At 33.9% G+C, this 21,113-nt stretch overlaps 1 protein-coding gene across 1 annotated transcript; it reads left to right on the top strand.

Annotated features, from left to right (window-relative positions):
* Positions 1 to 4,851: 4,851 nt before the first annotated feature.
* On the top strand, positions 4,852 to 5,352 carry LOC132617489 (lysine-rich arabinogalactan protein 18-like). Its single transcript, XM_060332494.1, has one exon. It carries the CDS (start codon positions 4,852 to 4,854, stop codon positions 5,350 to 5,352), a length of 501 nt encoding a protein of 166 aa, XP_060188477.1.
* Positions 5,353 to 21,113: the final 15,761 nt, after the last annotated feature.

The following is a 21,113-nucleotide window of genomic DNA, read 5'->3' as shown; positions in this document are numbered from 1 at the left end:
CTTGAGTGGGTTCAATTGATTTTGTAAATCTTTATAAATTTGTCTTTAGTATTATATTTTAAATTTCTTTTACTTTTATATAGTATGAGATTTTTTTTATTTTTTATTTTTTACTTTTATATAATATGAGATTTTTTTTTGGTTTCCCAAACAGTGTGTACAATGTCCGTATATGAGCGCGATTAAATCGGGATTGCGCGTTGCTGGGCCTATTTTGGGAAGCTCTCCTGACAAGAATTTTTTTATTTCAAGGCTCGAACGTGATATTTCTGGTTAAGGGTGGAGGACTCCATCCATCCCACTACAATCCATGTTGGTATATATATGAGATCTGAAAATAACAAGTATTTTGTTTTTGGAAGATTAATGTTCCTTTTTAAAAAAAAAAAAATTGTGAAGAGTTATTTTTATTCATTTTCTCGACTTTAAGCACGAGTTAACCAGCACAATCGTGGTTAGTGATACAACTGAGTCGAAAATGTCTATTTAGTCTGTTCTTAGGGTTTGACTGAACCGGAATTTTTTGAATAAATATTTGTATTGAAGTTTGACATGATTAAGAAAAAGGCGATTAGAAAAAAAAATTATCTGGAGTTGAATTTGTAAACAAGGCTTGTTGAGGTCATACAAGGAGATATTTCATTCTCTCAATCAATGTCGAGAGGCCTAGGCTTGATAACTAGAACATGATAATTTAATATTGGGACCCAACATTGAAAAACACAATTCTATAAATGAGCCCGCTTCAGTCTCAAAAGTTATCGCATGGGTGAGGATTGCGCGATACATATGAGGAGACAGTCTTCATTCCCTCAATTAATCAATATTGGATAATCTGATAACCAAAAAAAATGTCATAGAAAAATGAAGAACTAATTAATTACATTTAAGTAATATGAAGTAGAAACTCATATAAAGACACATGCAATGTAATGTATAGATATCTCAATTATATTTCTAAATCCATAACTAATTTGAACTACATTTTAATTTCAGTATATATTGGTCCGAATAAATATTATAGGCTAATATAATTGAATCTATGCTCAAAGTATGAATTTAATTAAGGGCAAACTACATAACTGACAAAGATTTGAGCTTAACTCAAGCCACATAGCATATGTTTCATGTTACACCTCGGAAAGTTTCCCGTTAATGTACAGTGGATAGATTAACGAAGGTCACGAAGTATACGATGTTTCAATAGGTAATAAATAGCATTTGAGGATCCTAATTGAGATTTCAAAGACATTCGAGAGAAAAGAAGTTCGCCAAGAAAGGCAAGATATACGTTATGTATCGGAAGAGATTTGCGAGTGACAAGTTAACGATGACTTAATAATGTCTTGGAGAAGAGTTATAACATCCCTTAGATTGTTAATGAGGTGTTAAACAAGTGTTAAGAAGGTTCCATAAGGATTAGAGATCAAACGAGTCGACAAAAAAGAGTTCGGAAAAGCTGGACATTATACGGCCCAACATACTGGCCGTATGTTCTGCCCAGAATGGGACTTCCACTGGACCAAATCTACGGCCAGACATACGACCAGTATAAAAGATACGGACCGTATGTTCGTCCGTAGAATGGTGTCGGGACAGCTTCAAAAATTAATATAAGGACCAACCTCATTTAATTCATTTCATTCTTTTTCTCCACACTTCGAGAACTCTATAGAAAGCTCTCCATCCTTCTTCCGCAAGAACTCAAAAGAAATTTATGATCAACTTCATCTACCAAGAAAATCAAGTGTAAGAAACTCATTAGAGTTCATCCAAGTCAAGAAATTCCATTGGAAGTGAACTAGGGTTTTGGCTCAAGTGAAGTATTTTCACTCAAGGCTCATTCCCACACTATCTAAGGTACGTTTTATGATCATTCCATATTGTTTAAGGTATTGAGAGGTTGAAAGACTTAGATTATGAAAGGAGATAGAAAATGGGTCACAAAGATGAGAATAATGAGATTTTGAGTAGTAGCTTGGGATGAGTCATAATTCTTGATATGTCATAATTATGATTATGTTATAAATGATATTAAGGACGTGGGATAAGCATTATATGTGAGTAAATGTAATAGTGAACTATGACCATGATTATGGAGGAATTGAAGTGAAATTTGTGAAATGTGGATAATGTAGAGTGAATGAAGATTGTTGGTTATAATATTGTGAATGTTATTATAGATGTTTGGGAGTTGATATATGATATGAGGAAAGTAGTATAAACAAAGGAAATGCTGCCCAATTTTCTCTAGCTTTAGTAAGCATGTTTATATAATCGATTAGCTAATGTTAATACGAACTCTCTTGAAGGTAGAAACATGAGCATTGGAGGAGAATGATCAAGCGATAGAATAGCTAAACGAAAAAGGTATGTAAGGCCAGTCCTTTCCTTCTATGGCATGAATCTTCTTATTTTTCCATGGTCTTCCTGTATAACGGAAATTATGAGTCTATGACTATAAGGAGCTATATATGTATAAGATAAAGAAAAGAGAGATACGACACGAGTATGATAATGAATGATGATAATGAGTTTAAGTCTAGAGAATCGTAAGCGAGATAGGATGTCTATGAGGTTAATGATCCATTGATGTCGTTCATTGTGTACACTAGCCTTACAATGTTAGTTCCTTTAAGGTGAGATATGATGAATGTGATTACTCCATAATGTAATCGGGGGTTCTCGACCTTACGTCACCCCGATATAGTTATAGATTATCTTGAGTTCTAATGTATGCTTCATGCTATGTTTACGATAAGGTTATCATAAGCTTATGATAAGGTCACAATATGCCTATGAGACGTATGAAAATGAGAAGTCTATGATGAGTACATGATGACACGATTCCACCGCGCCTAAATGGCCGGATATGTCACCGCTAAGGCGGGCTGCATATGGTTCCACCGCGCCTAAATGGCCGGACATGTCACCGCTAAGGCGGGCTGCTTATGATTCCACCGTGCCTAGAGGGCCAGACATGACACCACTAGTGGGCGGCGTACGATGGTTACCCGGACGCGGGTTAACGATGATGATGTATGTGATATGTTGATATATGTGATATGTTTAAAACGCAATTACTCTTAAAGGCTAAGCAGGTTATATCTTCATCTTATATTTCATGATTTCTTTATTACGTTCGTTTTATTCATGCCTTACATACTCAGTACAATGCTCGTACTGACGTCCTTTTTCTTTGGACGCTGTGTTCATGCCCACAGGTAGACAAAGAGGTGATCAAGACTCGTAGGAGCTATTAGCAGACTTTGAAAGCACTCCATTGTTCCGGAGGTGCCACTGATTTATTCTTTTGTGTATATATGTTTTGGGCACGACGGGGTCCTGTCCCGTCCATATGTCTAGTACTCTAGTAGAGGCTCGTAGACACGCATGTGTGGGTAGTATGGTCTCACGATTTCCCATTGTATATATGTATTATTTTGATAGCCGAAGGGCTTATGTATATAAAGGTAAAATATGTTTCAAATGAAAATGGTTTTCTTACGATTATGAGTATAAGAAATATGACTGTACGCAGAAGGAGTAATAGAACGAGTGGTGCTCGGTGTAAATATAAATATACTATATCATAACATAATACGTGCGTCTTTTTTGGTGAAAATATAGAGGATTACCCCAATTAATTTAAGACATAAGTGTAGTTGATGATGGATGTATACAATTTCAAATAAAAGCGATTTTTGCAGCCTTGTCACTCAATTGAATTTTTATGCCAACTCGGTGATTAAATATAACAACAAGAGATTTATGTGCACATCTCCAAGCCACAGAAATCTGTAAGTACCGAAAGCACAACTAGCGACAGCAAAAGATAAAAAACTAGTTGAATGAAAGTATCTACATTAACATTGTCATTGCTAACTTATTTGTTAGAAAAAAGTATGTCAACACACTTCAACTTATTCCAAAAAAAATTCAAAAGACGAGCCCCTAAATTTAGTTTAACTACACTGATATGGCAACTTAACTATTCTAGATTGGCTAGTTTTGACCATAAGGTTACTTGATCAGGTCACCTTTTATATTTAGCTCACAGGGATAGAATCGACCAATTTTACCTTACGATTCAGTTGTTGTAAGTGCGAGTCTAATCCTTGTGTTTTACGTGAGACAAAAAAACTAGAATTCATGTATTTGTAGACAGATTAAAACAAAATAAAGTACCGCTAAGGATTATGGTGGAATAATAGAATTGTTCCATCTTTAATCAAAAGTTTTGTTGTTCGAGCTTGAAATGAAAAAATCCCTCAAAAAAAGAGCAAAACGTCTTACCTGACGCAACTCTAAATTAATCGAGCAAGTAAATTCAGGATACTAAATGGTTAAAAAATGTATGAAGCAACTCATTGACAAATGAAACCAACACAATATAGAGTCGGTAAAAATTTACCGTGATGTTTATACGATAAATGTATAACACATGTCTTGAGATCCACTTATATCACTAAATTGTATGTAGTTAATTAATTCACACTCTTACCTTAATTTATAACTATCATGATAAATTAGTAGTATGATTTAATCAACCACAATTTTTTTACAGAACTAGTTAGTAAAATACTTTTGAATAACGGATATATTACTGCAAACATGCCGTACCGCCGTAGCATTGGGAGACACGACTAGCAACGGTAACTTCCACTTTTAAATTTTTTATAAACGCAACGTTTACTTTCACTTCCTATATATGACTCCCAAAACATTCTCTTCAATATTCACTGGACAATTATTAATCATCACAAAAACTTCACAATTTATTTTTTCATTTCCTTTTAATTTCTGTTCACCGGAATATCCTCGCTCTTTCTTATTTTCTAGCACTACAAAATGTCTAATTTATTTGTTACTATTGCTTTTTTAGTATTTTTGGTGTTAAATTCTGGTAACGCGCAAAATGCACCTTCTCAAGCGCCGGTTTCTTCTCCTAATAAATCGCCGATCGCGAAATCTCAACCACCGGTTTCTTCTCCGGCGATATCTCCGGCGAACCCTCCGGCTAACCCTCCGGCGATTACCGTTTCTCCGGCAATATCTCCAGCACTCAGTCCATCAACCAGTGTATCTTCTCCGGCGATAGAAACTCCGGTGAATACTCCGGCAACTTCTCCAAGTATTTCTTCAAGTTCAGAAACTCCGGCAACTTCTCCAAGCATTTCTTCAAGTTCAGCAACTCCGGCGAATTCTCCGGCGACGGCGAGTTTGTCGCCGGAGAGTTCACAAGGTCCAACTGCTGATGACGCTTCATCTGCAATTTCAATATTTGAAGCGCCAATGGTTCTAAGCGGGCTTGGGCTTGGGTTTGCTATATGGGCTGCCTTGTTAATTTGAATGGATCCGGCCCAATATTGAACAATAGGCCCATTTAGACATACTATTAGTATTATTGAATCTTTCACTATTATTGTAATTCTTTTAACACTTTATTCATTCAGTACTCTACTTGTGTTGGTTTTTAATTATTGCTCATCATTTATATATATATAGTGAAATTTGAATTCTTTAATATTACTTCATTGTTGAGTAAATTTCCTGAATGAACGTAAAGTCATTTTTGTTTCTTTTAGGACTAGTATCACTCAACTATCCCTATTTTTCTTAGAATATACTAAACACCATAAAATATACTATCCCCGTCACATTAAAATCTTATTTTCTTAATAATAAATATAGTTTATCTCATAATAACTCATTTAACCCAATCTACCCCATGTCTTATAGCCGATTTAAATCCGGTTAAAAAGTATCTAAAGAAGCAATTTTATACTTGACGAGATCATGGGAAGGCACAGAGGTTTTATACCCGTTATTTTTATGGTGACGGAAAATTTTGGACAACAATCAGAGATTTCTGCAACTTCTCTAAAAATGATGGCAAACTAATTCAACAACCAAAACTAGCTGTCTCATGTATTATAATTACGGAAAAGGATAAATACCTCTCGTTATACTTTGGAACCAAATACTCTTTCTGTTATACTTTGAGTTCAAATATACCCCTATATTATACTTTGAGTCTAAATATACCCCTCTTCCGTTAAAATTGTCCATGATGAATATGAAATATGGCGTGACACTGACAACTGGGCGAGGTGGACACACACCACATGGCATGCCACCTCACCACCCCAACCCATTCACCCCTCTCTTCTCCTTCTTCCACCACTACCATCTCTTCCCCTCCACAACCTTTGCCACCATTGGCGCCACCACACCACCATGTTGAAAATGAATATTGAATCAATTAAAGACGACATTTGCAAGAGTGTTCCAGTTCCACATCAATTTTTTAACTCAAGGGTTCGATGCAACCTAAAAGATTCCTTTTCTATTCCTATCCTAAAAAATAGATTCCAGAAGCTTCATCAAGGTTTACAACAGAAACAAAATATCCAAATCGCCAATGGAAGAAAGAGGTTCACCAGTAGTGGTTTCAGAGTAAAGAAATCATGGAGAAAAGAAGCAGGGTCATCTTTGCCTATGGAGAAAAGGTTGTAGAGGGGGAGGAGATGGTTGTGGTAGAAGAAGACGGAGAAGAGAGGGGTGAATTGGTTGGGGTGGTGAGGTGACATGTCATGTGGTGTCCACCTCACCGAGTTGTCAGTGCGACGTCATATTTCATATCCACCATAGACAATTTTAACGGAAGAGGGGTATATTTAGACCCAAAGTATAACAAAGGGCTATATTTGAACTCAAAGTATAACGGAAAGGGTATATTTGGACCCAAAGTATAACGAGGAGTATATTTAACCATTTTCTAACAGTACAGGGGTATATTTGACCCTTTTCATAGAAGCATGACCCATGCTTCGTCGTCCGTTGTCCCTTAAAAAAAAAAAAAAGATGTGGAACCCACCATCTCCAAACTCACGGAAAAAAAAAAGTGAACCCCATATTAAAAAATAAATAATGATATAGAAGCATGGATTTAGACCCATGCTTCGTCGTCCGTTGTCCCTTAAAAAAAAAAGAAGAAAAAGAAGTGGAACCCACCATCTCCAAACTCACGGGAAAAAAAATAAAGTTGACCTTATATTAATAAAATCAAGCAATATCAAAAAAAAAAAAAGTGAACCCCATATTAAAAAAATAAATAATGTCAAAAAAAATGCAGACTTTGTATTCGTAGCAAATACTAATATAATAAAGTTTTAGATACGGAGCATAAACTACAATGTTATATTAATCGTGTTTTGAACATTAAAATAGTGCAAACTAATAATGTCAAAAAAAAATGCACCCCATAAAGGGTCGGCCCCATACTAAACAACACCAAGTAATATAAAAAATAAAAAAATAAAAAGAAGAAAAAAAAGTGGAACCCACCATCTCCAAACTCACGGAAAAAAAAAGTGTACCCCATATTAACAAAATCAAGCAATATAAAAAAAGAAGTGAATCCCATATTAAAAAAACAAATAATGTCAAAAAAAAAAAGTTCAGACTTTGTATTCGTAGCAAACATTAATATAATAAAATTTTAGATGCGGAGCACAAACTACTATGTTATATTAATTGCGTTTTGAACATAGTATATATATATATATATATATGCATAAAAATAGTGCAAACTAATAATGTCCAAAAAAAAAAGTGCACCCCATATTAAAAAATCAAACAATATTCATGTAATTTCCAAAGTATCTCATTAAGTCAATAATGATGGATTCATTGCCACATGCGTATCAATCTATTAGTGGGAGCAAATGAAATTGCTTTTCTTCAAAAGGTTAAGTAGTCAAACCATACAATTTTTTTTATATTAGCCTAAGATCTAATCTAGATATTAAACTATTGTATTTGTTATTCCGCCATGTCATTTATTGGTTATGTTTACTAAAATAAATATACTTAAAATATTTATATTTTAATATAAGATAGAATTTAATTACTTTTTTATTTTTATTCTTACTCTAATAGACGTGAAAAGAGATTAATGTCGTAAAATAAAATATATCAAATGGAGATCAAATAATGAATAAGGTAAATTAGTCAAATTATAATTCTAATCGACGTTTTCTTAAAAAACCATGCAAAAGACAACATGACAAGTAAAATGAGTTAAACCGATACTATTTACCAAAAATTAAAGAATAGTATTTCTTCGTTTAAATAGAAAATCAATTTTTACTTTGTTTCATTTTAAACATGTAAAATTAATTTAATAATTTGAATTAGAATTATCCAAACCAAAATTTGATAAAAAATAATAAGTATTTTACACCTTTAAATTAATCGAATTAAAATTGAAAGTATCAACTGATGCTTAAATATTGATATTGTTTTATCTCAAAGAGAGGAAAATAGTTTCCTTTTAAACAAGTCTTCTCTTTTAAAAAATATTAATAAATTTGCCGATTTTGTATTCCTAACAAACACTAATATAATAAAGTTTTACATACGGAACACAAACTATAATGTTATATTAATCGTGTTTTGAACATATTATATATATATATATATATATATACATGCATAAAAACAGTATTCAAACACAACTACACACATAGATGCACTATAATCTAAAGTGTTGGGCCCGTGCGCAGCAAGGGCATAGACCGTCTAGTATATATATATATATATATATATATATATATATATATGCATAAAAACAGTATTCAAACATAACTACACACATAGATGCACTATAATCTAAAGTGCGCACGGGCATAGACCGTCTAGTATATATATATATATATATACATATATAGCTAGTTTGCCGCGTCCAAAATCTGCTTACATAAGTCTTCTATCAAGGCTACCCAGTATGGCCTCAGTTTAATCCTAGGCTTCTGCTTTGGTGCTTAATAAGTGCAAAAAAAGTTATTCAAGTTTCTTATGCAACAAAAGGTGGTTAAAGTCAGATTTTGCATAGCCAGCTCAATGTTTAGAACACCCATTAAGATGCTTTTGAGCCTTATGTGGAGCTATTTTGCATGGATTCTTGGAGGATATGAGCAACATAAATGTGGAAATTATTTGTTCTAACTAGTTTGGTTGTTGAAGTTTGTCATAATTTTCAAAGAATTTGAGGAAATCTTTGCTTGCTATCCAAAATCTCCCGATTGCCAAAAATAACGGATTAAAATCGGATATGAACCTACGTGCCTTCCCATGGTTTTATCGGGTATAAAATTGATTCTTTAGATAATTTTTAACCGGGTTTAAATCGAGTATAAGACATGGGTTAGATTGGTTTAAATGAGTTATCATGAGTTAAATATATTTGTTATTTAAAAAATAAAATTTTAATGTGATATGACATGCCAACTAGAAGAGAATAAGAGTTTTATGGTGTTTAGTATATTTTGAGAAAAATAAAAATAGTTGAGTGATACTCTAGTCTTAAAAAAAACAAAAGTGACTTTACTAGGCCATTCCCAAAATATGGGTGACCATTTTTACTCCATTGCTAGGCATCTTAAATAGTTCAAAGGCAAAATGTACTTTTCCATCTTAAGTTAGAGAAGCTGTTAGCGGAGAGGATATTTTTGATCTCTAGGATAAAGACGACGACATTTTTGAGACATTGGGACTACTAAATCCGAGATCTACTTATATCGAGAATATGGGTTTTCACCCTGTTGGACTACACATTATTTATTTGAACATAGATAGTAAATTAATCTCCTATGGACAATTCTTCTGCAGAGTTAGTGTGTGATTTTGGCAGAAGCAAAACATTCAATTTCTTCCAGATCTCTTATTAAAGTTTGGCTTTAAAGTTTCGTTCTATTGTTGAAGTTTTATTTTAATCTGCAGATTGTTATGGCGTTGCCGGCAGACACTGAAATTGAAATATTAAATCTTTTGCCTTCGAAATCCCTTATGAGATTTAAATGTGTGTCTACGAGTTGGGCAAGATACGTATCTGATTGTCCTTCTCGGAGATCTTGTAATCGTGCAATTGGATTTGTTTACCAAGCTATCCCTGAACGCACCCAAATCCGTTTTCTCTTTACTTCATTAGAGATGGTCAAAGAAAATTTCGACGAGTCTGTAACTTTCCTATGTGACTGCCGCCTATATATTATTGCATCATCAATGGGATTTCTTCTTTGTTGTAAGCAAGGCAAATATTAACAACATTACTATGTTTATAATCCGGCCACAGGGCAACATTTTGCCCTCCCGGAAACAAAAACGCGTGTTAAATATGTGGCGATAGGGTTTAATTGCAATGTGGACCCAAAAGGATATAATTTCGTTCTCGATCGTTCGTTATGAGATTCCAACAGAATCAATAGTAACAATTGAAAATTACTCTTCTCAAACTAATGAATGGACATAAATCACCCTTGCAATTGAACTTCCTCTCCAATTTCACCACGTCTTTTCCTTAAACAAGTGGCTAGCATCAGTAGGCGATATTGACAGAGTATTCCATTGGCTTGACACTCAAGCTCTAATCAACGTATACGATAGTGTGAATATGTGTTTCTGGTCTCTAGACATACCTGATTGGACCGATTATTTTCAAAAGAGATCCCTAGGTGTATCAGGGGGAATTCTCTGTTACACAAATTTGAGTCATGGACTTGCTATTTTGAACCTGAAGAGCAATATACGTGATAGGACATCGCAATGGGATTGAAAATACGCTGAATTAAATATCTCTAAAGCTATTAACACTTGCCTCGAGGCCACGGTACTTCTACCTCCAAATGGATCTCTTTATGTCAGCCCGAATTTTCTATTTCACCCTGTTGAGCCACACATTGTTTATAGAGTTTTTAGTAAAGGAGAATGTGGTAAGTTTGTGATGTGCCAGAACATAGACAATTGTTCTGCACAGTTAGTGTGTGGTCTTGCCAACCACTTTTTGGCAGGCAACAATTTATTTCCTTATGAGTGGCAAGAATGGCCTCGCCTTCTTAAGAATTAGAGCCCGTTTGGTTTAGCTTAAAAAAATGGCTTATAAACTGGTTTGACAAAAAAACAGCTTATAAATAAAAAAAAATAAGCTGGGCTATCCTAACTTATTTTTTTTTTTGGCTTATTCTAAGCACTTTTTTAGCTTATAAGCTGGTCAAACACCTAAAAAACCAAAAAAACAGCTTATAAGCTGGTTCGACCACTTATAAGTCAATCAAAATGCGCTCTTAGTGCTACTCATGTCAGTGAGCTTTTATATTTCTCATATGTAATTGTTTAAAGATTATATGAGTAGTTGATTTTAGGTTATTAAGAACATTATACAGCAACAACAATGACAACAACGACAACAACAACAACATGCCCAGTATAATCCCACCAGGTGGGGTCTGGGGAGGGTAGCGTGTACGCAGACCTTACCTCAACCTTTTGACGGGTAGAGAGGCTGTTTCCGATAGACTTCCGGCTCAAAGAGAGATGAAAAAACATCATTAATAATAAACAATAATAATAAGTAGTAATAGCAGCAAGATAATATGATAAATAACATAGTAAAAGAAGCACTCAAGTAGTACTAATGACAAGAACAATCAATTTAAAGCAATATAAAAGGCATAGTGAACTACTATAGAAATTAAAACAATTTGAGAATCAAAGTACAAGCAACAACAAATAGTATCAGGAATCAAAAGACAAGGACCTACAAGGATAATACTACAACTATTAGTATGAAATGATAAACAAGACAACACTCAACTACTTAGTAACCTTCTGCCCTAATTCGTGCGCTTCATAATCTCCTATCTAAATTCATGTCCTCGGTAAGCTGGACAAGCGCCATGTCGTGTCGAATCACCTCTCCCCAGTATTTCTTCGGCCTACCTCTGCCTCTTCTAAAACCTTCTATAGCCAACCTCTCACACCTCCGTACTGGGGCATCCGTACAGGGGCATCCGTACATCTCCTTTGCACATGTCCGTACATGTCTTTTGTTAAGAACATTATATAAACTGGATATGCAAATTGTTACTGGCATTGTGCTTTTTCTCTAATTTGAATATATACAAATGTCAGTACATATATGCATACAACTGGATGCAGCGAACAACAAATTAAAGGGACTGAGCACTACTATTTAAGTTGTAATCACTTTATAGTTTTTTTTGCACGTCGGAATAACTTAAGACATGCAGTGTCTGAAATTACATATGGCTGAAGTTCAGACAAAAATGATCGAAACTTATGAAAAATGTCTTAACTTTAGGCAAATGGTGGTCTGAAAATCGGGTATTTGTGCACTTCGGTCGGGGAAAAGCTATAGTTCCGCTTCAGCATAACTTATTAGCATTGGTCAAAACCCTTTATTAATGTTAAAAATCTACTTAATATAAATAAATAATTTATTCAAAACCCATCAAGTAGACTAACTTTTCTAGAATCCGGAGTCTATTAGCTCCCAATGAAAAGCATAACGAAGTATCTAATAACACTGTTTATCTGGGCAAACTGAAAGACCAGAAAAAGTCTACTATTTTATCCGTCCCAGTTTAAGTCTCACTTTTTTTTTTTTTTGGTATGTCTCAAAAAGAGTGTCACTTTTTATTTAGTAAGTTGACAATTCAAACTTCTTATATGTCAAGTTTAAAACCAAAAGATTTAAATGACATTTTAGTACATTATACACAACTTAATTTAGGATCACAAAGTTCAAAAGCCTCCCTTTATTTCCTAAATTCCGTATCAAGTCAAACTAAGACACTTAAATTGAGGCGGAGAAAATACTATTGTTTTTAATTATTGATAATCATTTATATATATATAGTGAAATTTGAATTCTTCAATATTACCTCTCTACTTGGCATCTTACATAGTTCAAGGGCAAATTACTTTTCTATCTAAGCTAAGAACAATCGATAGAGGGGACAACATTTGGAGCTACTAAGCTAAAAATGCGCGGGACCACATAGCATTTTTATGGGAAAAAAACAAAATAAAAGGCTAAATTATTCCATTTCAAACTAGTTCAAAGGCAAAATTGATACTTTTCTCAATTATGTAAAAACAGAAGAAAAGTTCTCATTCCTCAATTCTCAAAGTATTAATTTTAGTAATTAAGTTAAAAACACTAACGCTGAAATAATTTTTACATTATTAATGTGGTTGAATTAGTTATAGGAGGTTAATGTGGTTGTATAGTGTAGGTCACTTATACTTTGTATTTGCTAGATAAAATAACCTAATTTAGATCGAGACAATGTTTTCTTTTACACATCCTCGTTGCATTAAACTCTAGTATGACGATATTTCTTCGCTGTCAAGTTTGCTCATAACTACTACTAGTTGTTACATGGTAAGTTTTGGTAATAATATTTACTAGATCTTTTACTGCATCAATATTACAGAGTTTATTAAAAGAAAAAGGAGAAAAAAGAAACAAAAGATATTACAACTAATAGTGATTTTAAAAAAATAATATGGAATGTATGTATTATGAAAAAGAAAAGAAAAACCCTAACTTGACCGACAAAGGTTGTGTTGGAGTAGTAAATACTTTTTAATTCATTTTGAACTTGGTTCATGGGTTTGGGCCCTAGACTCTAATGCAGGTACAGAATACCAGGTTAAAAAAAAAGAAAAAGAAAAAAAAGACCTATATATTTACACATACTCAAGCACAACACCGTATCAATATCAATAGAAGCGGTGAGCTCTCTTTTCTGCTTTCAGTCTACAAAGCCTATTGACAGGTTAGTATATTTATTGCCTTTTCGTCCATACTTATATAGTTATATTTGTTTACTCGTTTGTTTGATTAAAGATGCCTGAGTGTAATTTGGATTAGAATAAAGTCCATCCAATTTTCAACTTAAACATGTTCCTATACAAGTAATTTAAGGTCTTGATTAATGAGGATTGACGTTGCTGTAAACTTATTGTACTTTCAAACTTATGAGTTCAAAAATTGATATTTGTTGAATATTTTAGTGTGTTTTAAGTACGCGGGTGCACACACATGGTTGAGATAAAAAAAATATAAAGTTCAGTTAAACCCATAGATTATAGGCTTCATCCGCCTCTCAATGACACCTATAATAAGTTACTGTAGATTTGCATTATATATCCTCTGTTCCTTCTCTTCACATTATATTACATTTGGCTAATTGGTGAAGTTTCGTTTCAATTTGCAGATTGTCATGGAGCTGCCAGCGGACATTATAATGGAAATATTGCATCGACTGCCTACAAAATCCCTTCTGAGATTTAAATGTGTGTCTACAAATTGGGCGGGCCACATATTTGATTGTTGTTCTCGAAGATTGTGTACTCGTACGATTGGATTCTTTTACCAAGCTATACATAAACAAGCCCCAATTCATTTTTTCCTCTCTCCCAAAGAGACCGCCATAGAAAACTTCGACGAATCTGTCAATTTTCTACCTGATAGCTTATATATAATTGCATCATCTAAGGGATATCTTCTTTGCTGTAAGCAAGAAATAAATCACCGACATTACTATGTTTACAATCCGGCCACAAGGCAATACCTAGCTCTCCCTGAAACACAAATGTGCGTTAAAGATGTGGCGATCGGGTTTAATTGCAAGGTGTATGACCCAGTTGATGCGATTTCGTTCACAATTGTTCGTTATATGGTACCTGGACGGAGACAGGGGTTACAATCAACTGTAACAATCGAAAGTTTCTCTACTGAAACTAATGTATGGACTAAGATCATACTTACACTTGATAATCATATCCGTTTTCGCCCCTTACAGTATAACATTTCAAAGTGGCTGACATCAGCTGGTGCTATTGATGGAGTATTCTATTGGTTCCACGGTGGACATCAAATCACTGCATACGATACTGTGGATATGTGTTTCTGGTCACTGGAGTCACCCGATACGTATGGGAATGCTTATGATAGACATCTACGTGTGTCGGGGGAAATTCTATGTTATGCAGTGACTGATTTAAATACTGGTCATATCAACATTTGGCACATGAGTAGCAATATACGGGACAAGACAACTTTATGGGTCAGAAAGTACATCGAATTAGATGTTATTGAAGTTGTTAACACTTGTCCGGAGACCTTGGGACTTGTACATCCGAGATCTATTTATATCGCAAATATGGATTTTCACCCTATTGAGTCGCACATTATTTATTTGAATATATCTGGTAAATTTATCTCCTATGACATGGACAATTCTTCTACAGAGCTAGTATGTGATTTTCGCAGAAGCACAACATTCAATTTCTTCCCTTATGAGTGGCAAGAATGGCCACATTCTCTTTAAACCTTTTGTGTAACCGAGGCGGAATGAGGAGTTTTAGTTCATTGTGGCTGAGCTTTTATAGATTTCTCAAATGTACTTGTTTAACAAGATAAATAGTTAGAATTTTATGTTGGTTAAGTACACTGGTGTCTAGTCTATTTTAACTAGTCAAAGCTGGAATAGTTTCCTGCCTAGTCTAATATGTGCAGTTCTGCAAATTTGTTATTGACATTTTCTCTGGTTGTTCCTTTATGTTAAATGACATTCTTTTTATTTCTAGTGTAGCTTATATAACCTTATAGATTACGGGGTCTAAAGGCCTCTTTTAGCAAATTTAAAATTTTATGAAAAAAATTAGATCACAGTCCAAAATTTTATAAATTATTATTTGTAAGATATTTTGCTCAATATTTTCAAAGGCTATATTTACTTAATTTTTCAAATTAGCGACAAATTCTAAATGATAAATGAACCCAATGTTCAGTGGTAAAGATTAGTCAGTTGAATTCCCACGCCTTTTGTATAGCTAGTTTGGATAAACACATTATTTTAGCATAACTTATGCTATATAGATTATCCGTAATATTTTATGAGCAAATATTTATTGGTATTTGATGGTTATATTAATAATTTAAACTTATATTAGCAGTTAAAATTAAAGTAGAAATACATTTTACTTAACCATAGTTCAGTAATAAATATGTGTATACAAGATGCATGTCTTGTATTTATTGTTTTGATGTAAATATCGTGTGAGAATGTTTTTACAATATGTGCTCCTACTCACACGACAACAATAATTGAAAAGAGTAGCCCGTTTTACGAAGCATCCATGTTATGCACCTACTCCAACTACTATTTTTGTATAGATAACTTTTATTATGGCGATTTCTTACATCACACACCATATAATTTGAATTCTAATTTCACATGACAATAGTATTGGATTTCTAATGTCTTTTGAGGTCAAGTTTGCTCATAATTAAGTCTGTTATACCCCATTTTAACCGGGTTAAATTAGAAGTACAACATATTGGAGATTCCTGTTCTTTGTTTGTGTTAAGGAGTCGCCACCTAATTATTTATGGTGAATTAGGACACCTAAGGTTTATTTAAAGTTATTTTTTAAAGTTAACTCTGTTTAAGGTCTGCGAAACTTAAGATTTTAGGTAAGGGTTCAATTAGTCTAAAGGGAAGGTATTAGGCATCCTTTAAGACCCATTAACAATGGTTAACCGACCGGACTTAGGTGAATTAATCAGGCTAAGTGTAGATGTAATATTTTATAATATTTAAGAAAATATCTTGTAAGTATTGCTAAAGTTATAGATAGAAATAGAATGTTATTTAAAGTAAAAAACTTGTAGAAAAATAGTGATTTAACAAAAAAGGAGTTTGATTATAAATAAATTACTCATACGTGTTCTGAATATTAAATTACTCCAACTAGTAAATTAAAATGTATTTGTAAAGTTATTGCAAGATTAATGTTTTAACAAATGTGTATTTCAAATGTTCTAAGATAAAAGAGTAAATCTTGATTCTTTTAGCTCGATGTGGTCGTGCCAATTTGAAAAAAATCAATTATTCCAATTAAATGTTATATATACTATTGAATAGTTTTAAAAATAGAAGTGAATGTAATTTGTGAAATTGACTACCCATTACTAAACTAAAACCCTTAATGTTACTTAAAGTTCATCTAAATTAGCAAACAAAATGTTAATAATACAATACACGTTAAATGCACATAAAAAAAATAGAGGAATAGGAATGATGCAAATGGGCTCAGCCCATTAAAGAATACTGCTGTCCGCTACTGTTGCTGTTCACATTTATTGGGCTTTGGCCCAAATTTTATTTCCTTGTTTGGCTGTAGGTTGGCTGACTTGAAAGAGAAATTGCGTTAGGTTTTTAGCCCAACACCGAATGCGGGAGATGACGGGTCGCTTGGACTCGTGTGCGATAGTCATGCATAATAACGAAAGAAAAAGAATTAGTATCTAATCAATGAATAAAGTTAAACATGTAGAACATAAACTAAAAAAAAAAGATCAGTAGATTGTGTGTGTTCTGTGTATATTTAAGTATATCTCATGTATACATATTCATAAGGATGTATAGAAGGTTAACACCAGGGAAGGTTTAAACTTATACCAATGAGACCCTATTGCATTTATCTATTGTGTACATCTTTCTCCATTTGCACACTTCTATCAAACACTGCTACTATACAGTGAATAAAAGCACTTAACATACAGAATCATAAGAGAATGGACAAGGTAAGACTTATATTGGATTCAGACAAATAGCCATAGAAGCAACTAGTATAGCACACATTTAGAAGACGTGTTTTTGCAACTATATTAATCCAGAGTCCCATACTCCAATAAGTACCTAACAAAGTTCCTAAAGATCACAACAAATAAGCAAATATCACCATGCTATAATAACATCTATTATAAGTAAACAAATAAGGTGGGTTTCAAAGAACTCAAAATCAGTTTAAACCAGACAGAGAGAGAACCAGATAGTATATGTTTATACAGAGCCATGCTAGGCAAAACAGACAACAAGAAGAGGCACAAACTCATACAGATTTTCATTACTCAAAAGTAGACAGTTTGGAGGTGATAAGACCAGATTCCATGCGGTTTGGGAGACATGTATGACAGTTATTTAACCTTTGCATAGAGTGTAGGCAAGTTCAAGAAGCAAATAAGCTCAGGATTAACAGCAAGCAAGCAAGTAGTATTATCTATAGAAATAGGACATGAATATCATGCTTGGACTTAGACACTTAGCAGGCCACAGTGGAGCTAAAAAAAAACAAGTGACAAACAAGAAGCAAACTCAGAAATTGCGGCTATGATAAGTTCAAGACAAGGGCATCCTATCAATACTTAAGTCTTGGCAGCAAACAAACTCCCAGGTAGGTTCACACTAAACAGTCAAGCCTCAGTCAACACAAACTAAAACAAATAGCTTTATTATGCAAAATTCAGACTGCCAGGCTCACATATTATGCATAATAACTATAAGAATGATAGGTAGTGACCTTAGTAACCATACATTGGTCACGAATTCATTGCAACCAGAGGATAAAATTAAGCAATGGTAGCATAGACCAATCAAGTAAAGTAAATTAACACATCGCAGAGTGTGATAAGCATAGATAGAGGGGTAAATCAACTAAACAAGCAGGCTGGTTTAAACATGGAAGGTTTACATGTTTTTTTTAAACACACTGATTAAACATGTTGAGAGTAGAGTAGCATTTAAATAAGTCCTTTTCACACACAGAACTTTGAAATGAGTCATGTGACAGTTAGCATGTGTCCAGACAGTTAACCCAAATAACTACGACAATCAAGTTTTAAATTAACACCAAACACTTATGCCTTTGAAGGCCAAACCATATAATCTGAAAAAAAAAAGAAAAAAAAATCACACCAACTCATTTGAACAGATAAAAGCACATCATTATCTCTTAACATCAACCAGATTCTATCTTTTAACAAACACAATCATGATAATGCAAGCTGGGGAAACCACAACTAAACAGACAGGCGACTATCATCTAGCATTAATCGAATTCGACTTAAACCATGCAGTAATGACGTAGTAAGCTAACCTAAGTCTCAAACTAACCATTCCACATTAATCTTATCAGCTTAAACAAAACAGCCACGACTTTGTAGACAAAATAAAATCAACAACCAATATCGACATGTCGTATAATCATTTCGTCCTATCTCAAACCAAATAAATTACATTCATGACCGAATACGTTATTTAGAACAAATAGAGCAAAGAGGAATAATGCCGATATGCTTTAATTATATACATAATATACCTAAGATATACACACCATGGTGTGTATATCAGATGTATATCGAATGTATACGTTCTTCTTACCTTGATAACCCACTGTATATCCTATGTATATTCGACTTTTAAATAAGTTCTAAGTCCTGTAAATTCCATCTAATCATCCCAACTACAACAGACATCTTTCAAATTTCATCTTTTAGCGATTAACATCCTATCCTAACAGCTTCCAAACATTGAACAAGCGATACAACAACAAAGAAAATATATAACTACTCAAGACGGCAGAATAACTTAAATTCTTAAAACGAGCAGAAATTAAAGACGATAAGCGATGAACGTGTTGAAGTTTTACCTTTTTTGTGCGCAGTGAAGTGGGTGTCGACGTCTCGAATCTACGCTCGAATTTTAAAGTAACAACATAAGGAATAATCCACTTAATCCTTCAGAGTATTTCCAGGGATAGTAAAAAATGTGAATATTTTAGAAAGGATTCAGGCGTCTGAAAATGATTCCGAAAACCGAATGGAATTTTAACACATCTCCGATTTAGAATAGCTGTAGGGATACAGAAAGAATGTTGAATATAGCAAAGTCTTCGGTCGTCCCCCCTTTCAATTGAGTAATTCTTCATTATTTATAGAGTTGAGAATGAAGAGGAGCGTATGAGAGAGAGGAAGCGGGGAACATGCGTGGTGGGAGTGTCAGGGAAGATGGCAGAGGCGTGGGTGTGGGGAGAACGTGAGGAGAGAGACGAAGGAGTGGGGGGACAAGGAGATGTGGAAGTGCAGAGAGAGAACGTGGGTGTGGGAGAATGGAGATGACGATGAAGGAAGGAGAAAGGGAGGCGGGTGAGATGGAGGAGAAATTAGGGCAAATGGAGAGGGAAAAGGGAGAGAGGACAGAGGAGGCGGAGAAGATGAGAGGAAAGAAAGAGGGAGAGAAATTAGGTTAAGGGGAAGGAGAAACGGGTTGGACCGGGTCGAGCGTTGGGCTGGACCGGGTCGAGCGTTGGGCTGGACCGGATATTGGATTAAAATAGTGGGCTGTGGAATAAAATTTTGGGCTGATTATTGTATTTGTATTTTGGGCCATTAATTTGGCTGAAAATTGTTGATCCTTCCTCCTCTATTTAATTATTTTTGGGCTTCTAATTTAATAACTGGTACAATATATATTATGTAAAGACAATAAATAATTAGTATGTAGAAAAATAAATATTTTGCAAAGTGTTGTCTTGTAATTAATTTAACGGTTCCAAACCCGAAAATGAAACGATGACGAACATTCAAAATTTGAGGAAATATGGGTAAAATATGGATATTCATATATGAACACAGTAGAACCAATAACAACTCATTTCGAAAATGAGAAATTTCTTTCTTACCTCCCACCCCACCATGCAAAAAAATATAAAAAGTGAGAAATTTTCTCTTAACACCCCCCACCCCACACACACCTACCCACATTTTCTATTTCATACAATTTATCTTTTATGAAAAGTGAAAAATAATTCGTATTCCCACCCCGCCCAAATATCAATTTCATATAATCCACTTTTATAAAAAAATTATACAAAATGGAAAAAATTTCTTATCACCCACATCCCCTCCCCCTCCAAAAGAAAAAAATTATAAACATTACACTTGAAATAATATTACGCTTGTATAATATGAGCTAACCCATAACCAACCCACCCATTTATCAACCAAGCCATATTTTACCCACATGAAATATGGGCGATTTGAAACTCAACCCGTTTTTGTTCAAATCATTTTCAATCAAACCCCTCCCATTTGCCACCCCAATTAAACACTTATTATGATAAGGAGTATTTGGTGTAAATATATATTTTACAACCATCATATGTACTCAGTACTCAGTACTTGAAGGTACCTTAATTATACCAGTTCATAATATTTAAATAGCATAAAGAATCTAAAATATTGACTGCAATTTAATTTGACTCTTCAAAATTCAATCAGACATTTTGCTAGTAAAAAATTGAAAATCTATTCAGGTAATTATTGAGAAAATCAAAGATTGTAGTCTATAAATAAAATGAAAAATACCTTATAAAATTAAAATAGAAGGTTGTTT

Source organism: Lycium barbarum, chromosome 11, assembly GCF_019175385.1.
Source record: "Lycium barbarum isolate Lr01 chromosome 11, ASM1917538v2, whole genome shotgun sequence".
Taxonomy (NCBI): Eukaryota; Viridiplantae; Streptophyta; class Magnoliopsida; order Solanales; family Solanaceae; genus Lycium; species Lycium barbarum.
This window is presented reverse-complemented; position numbering and strand designations above follow the sequence as displayed.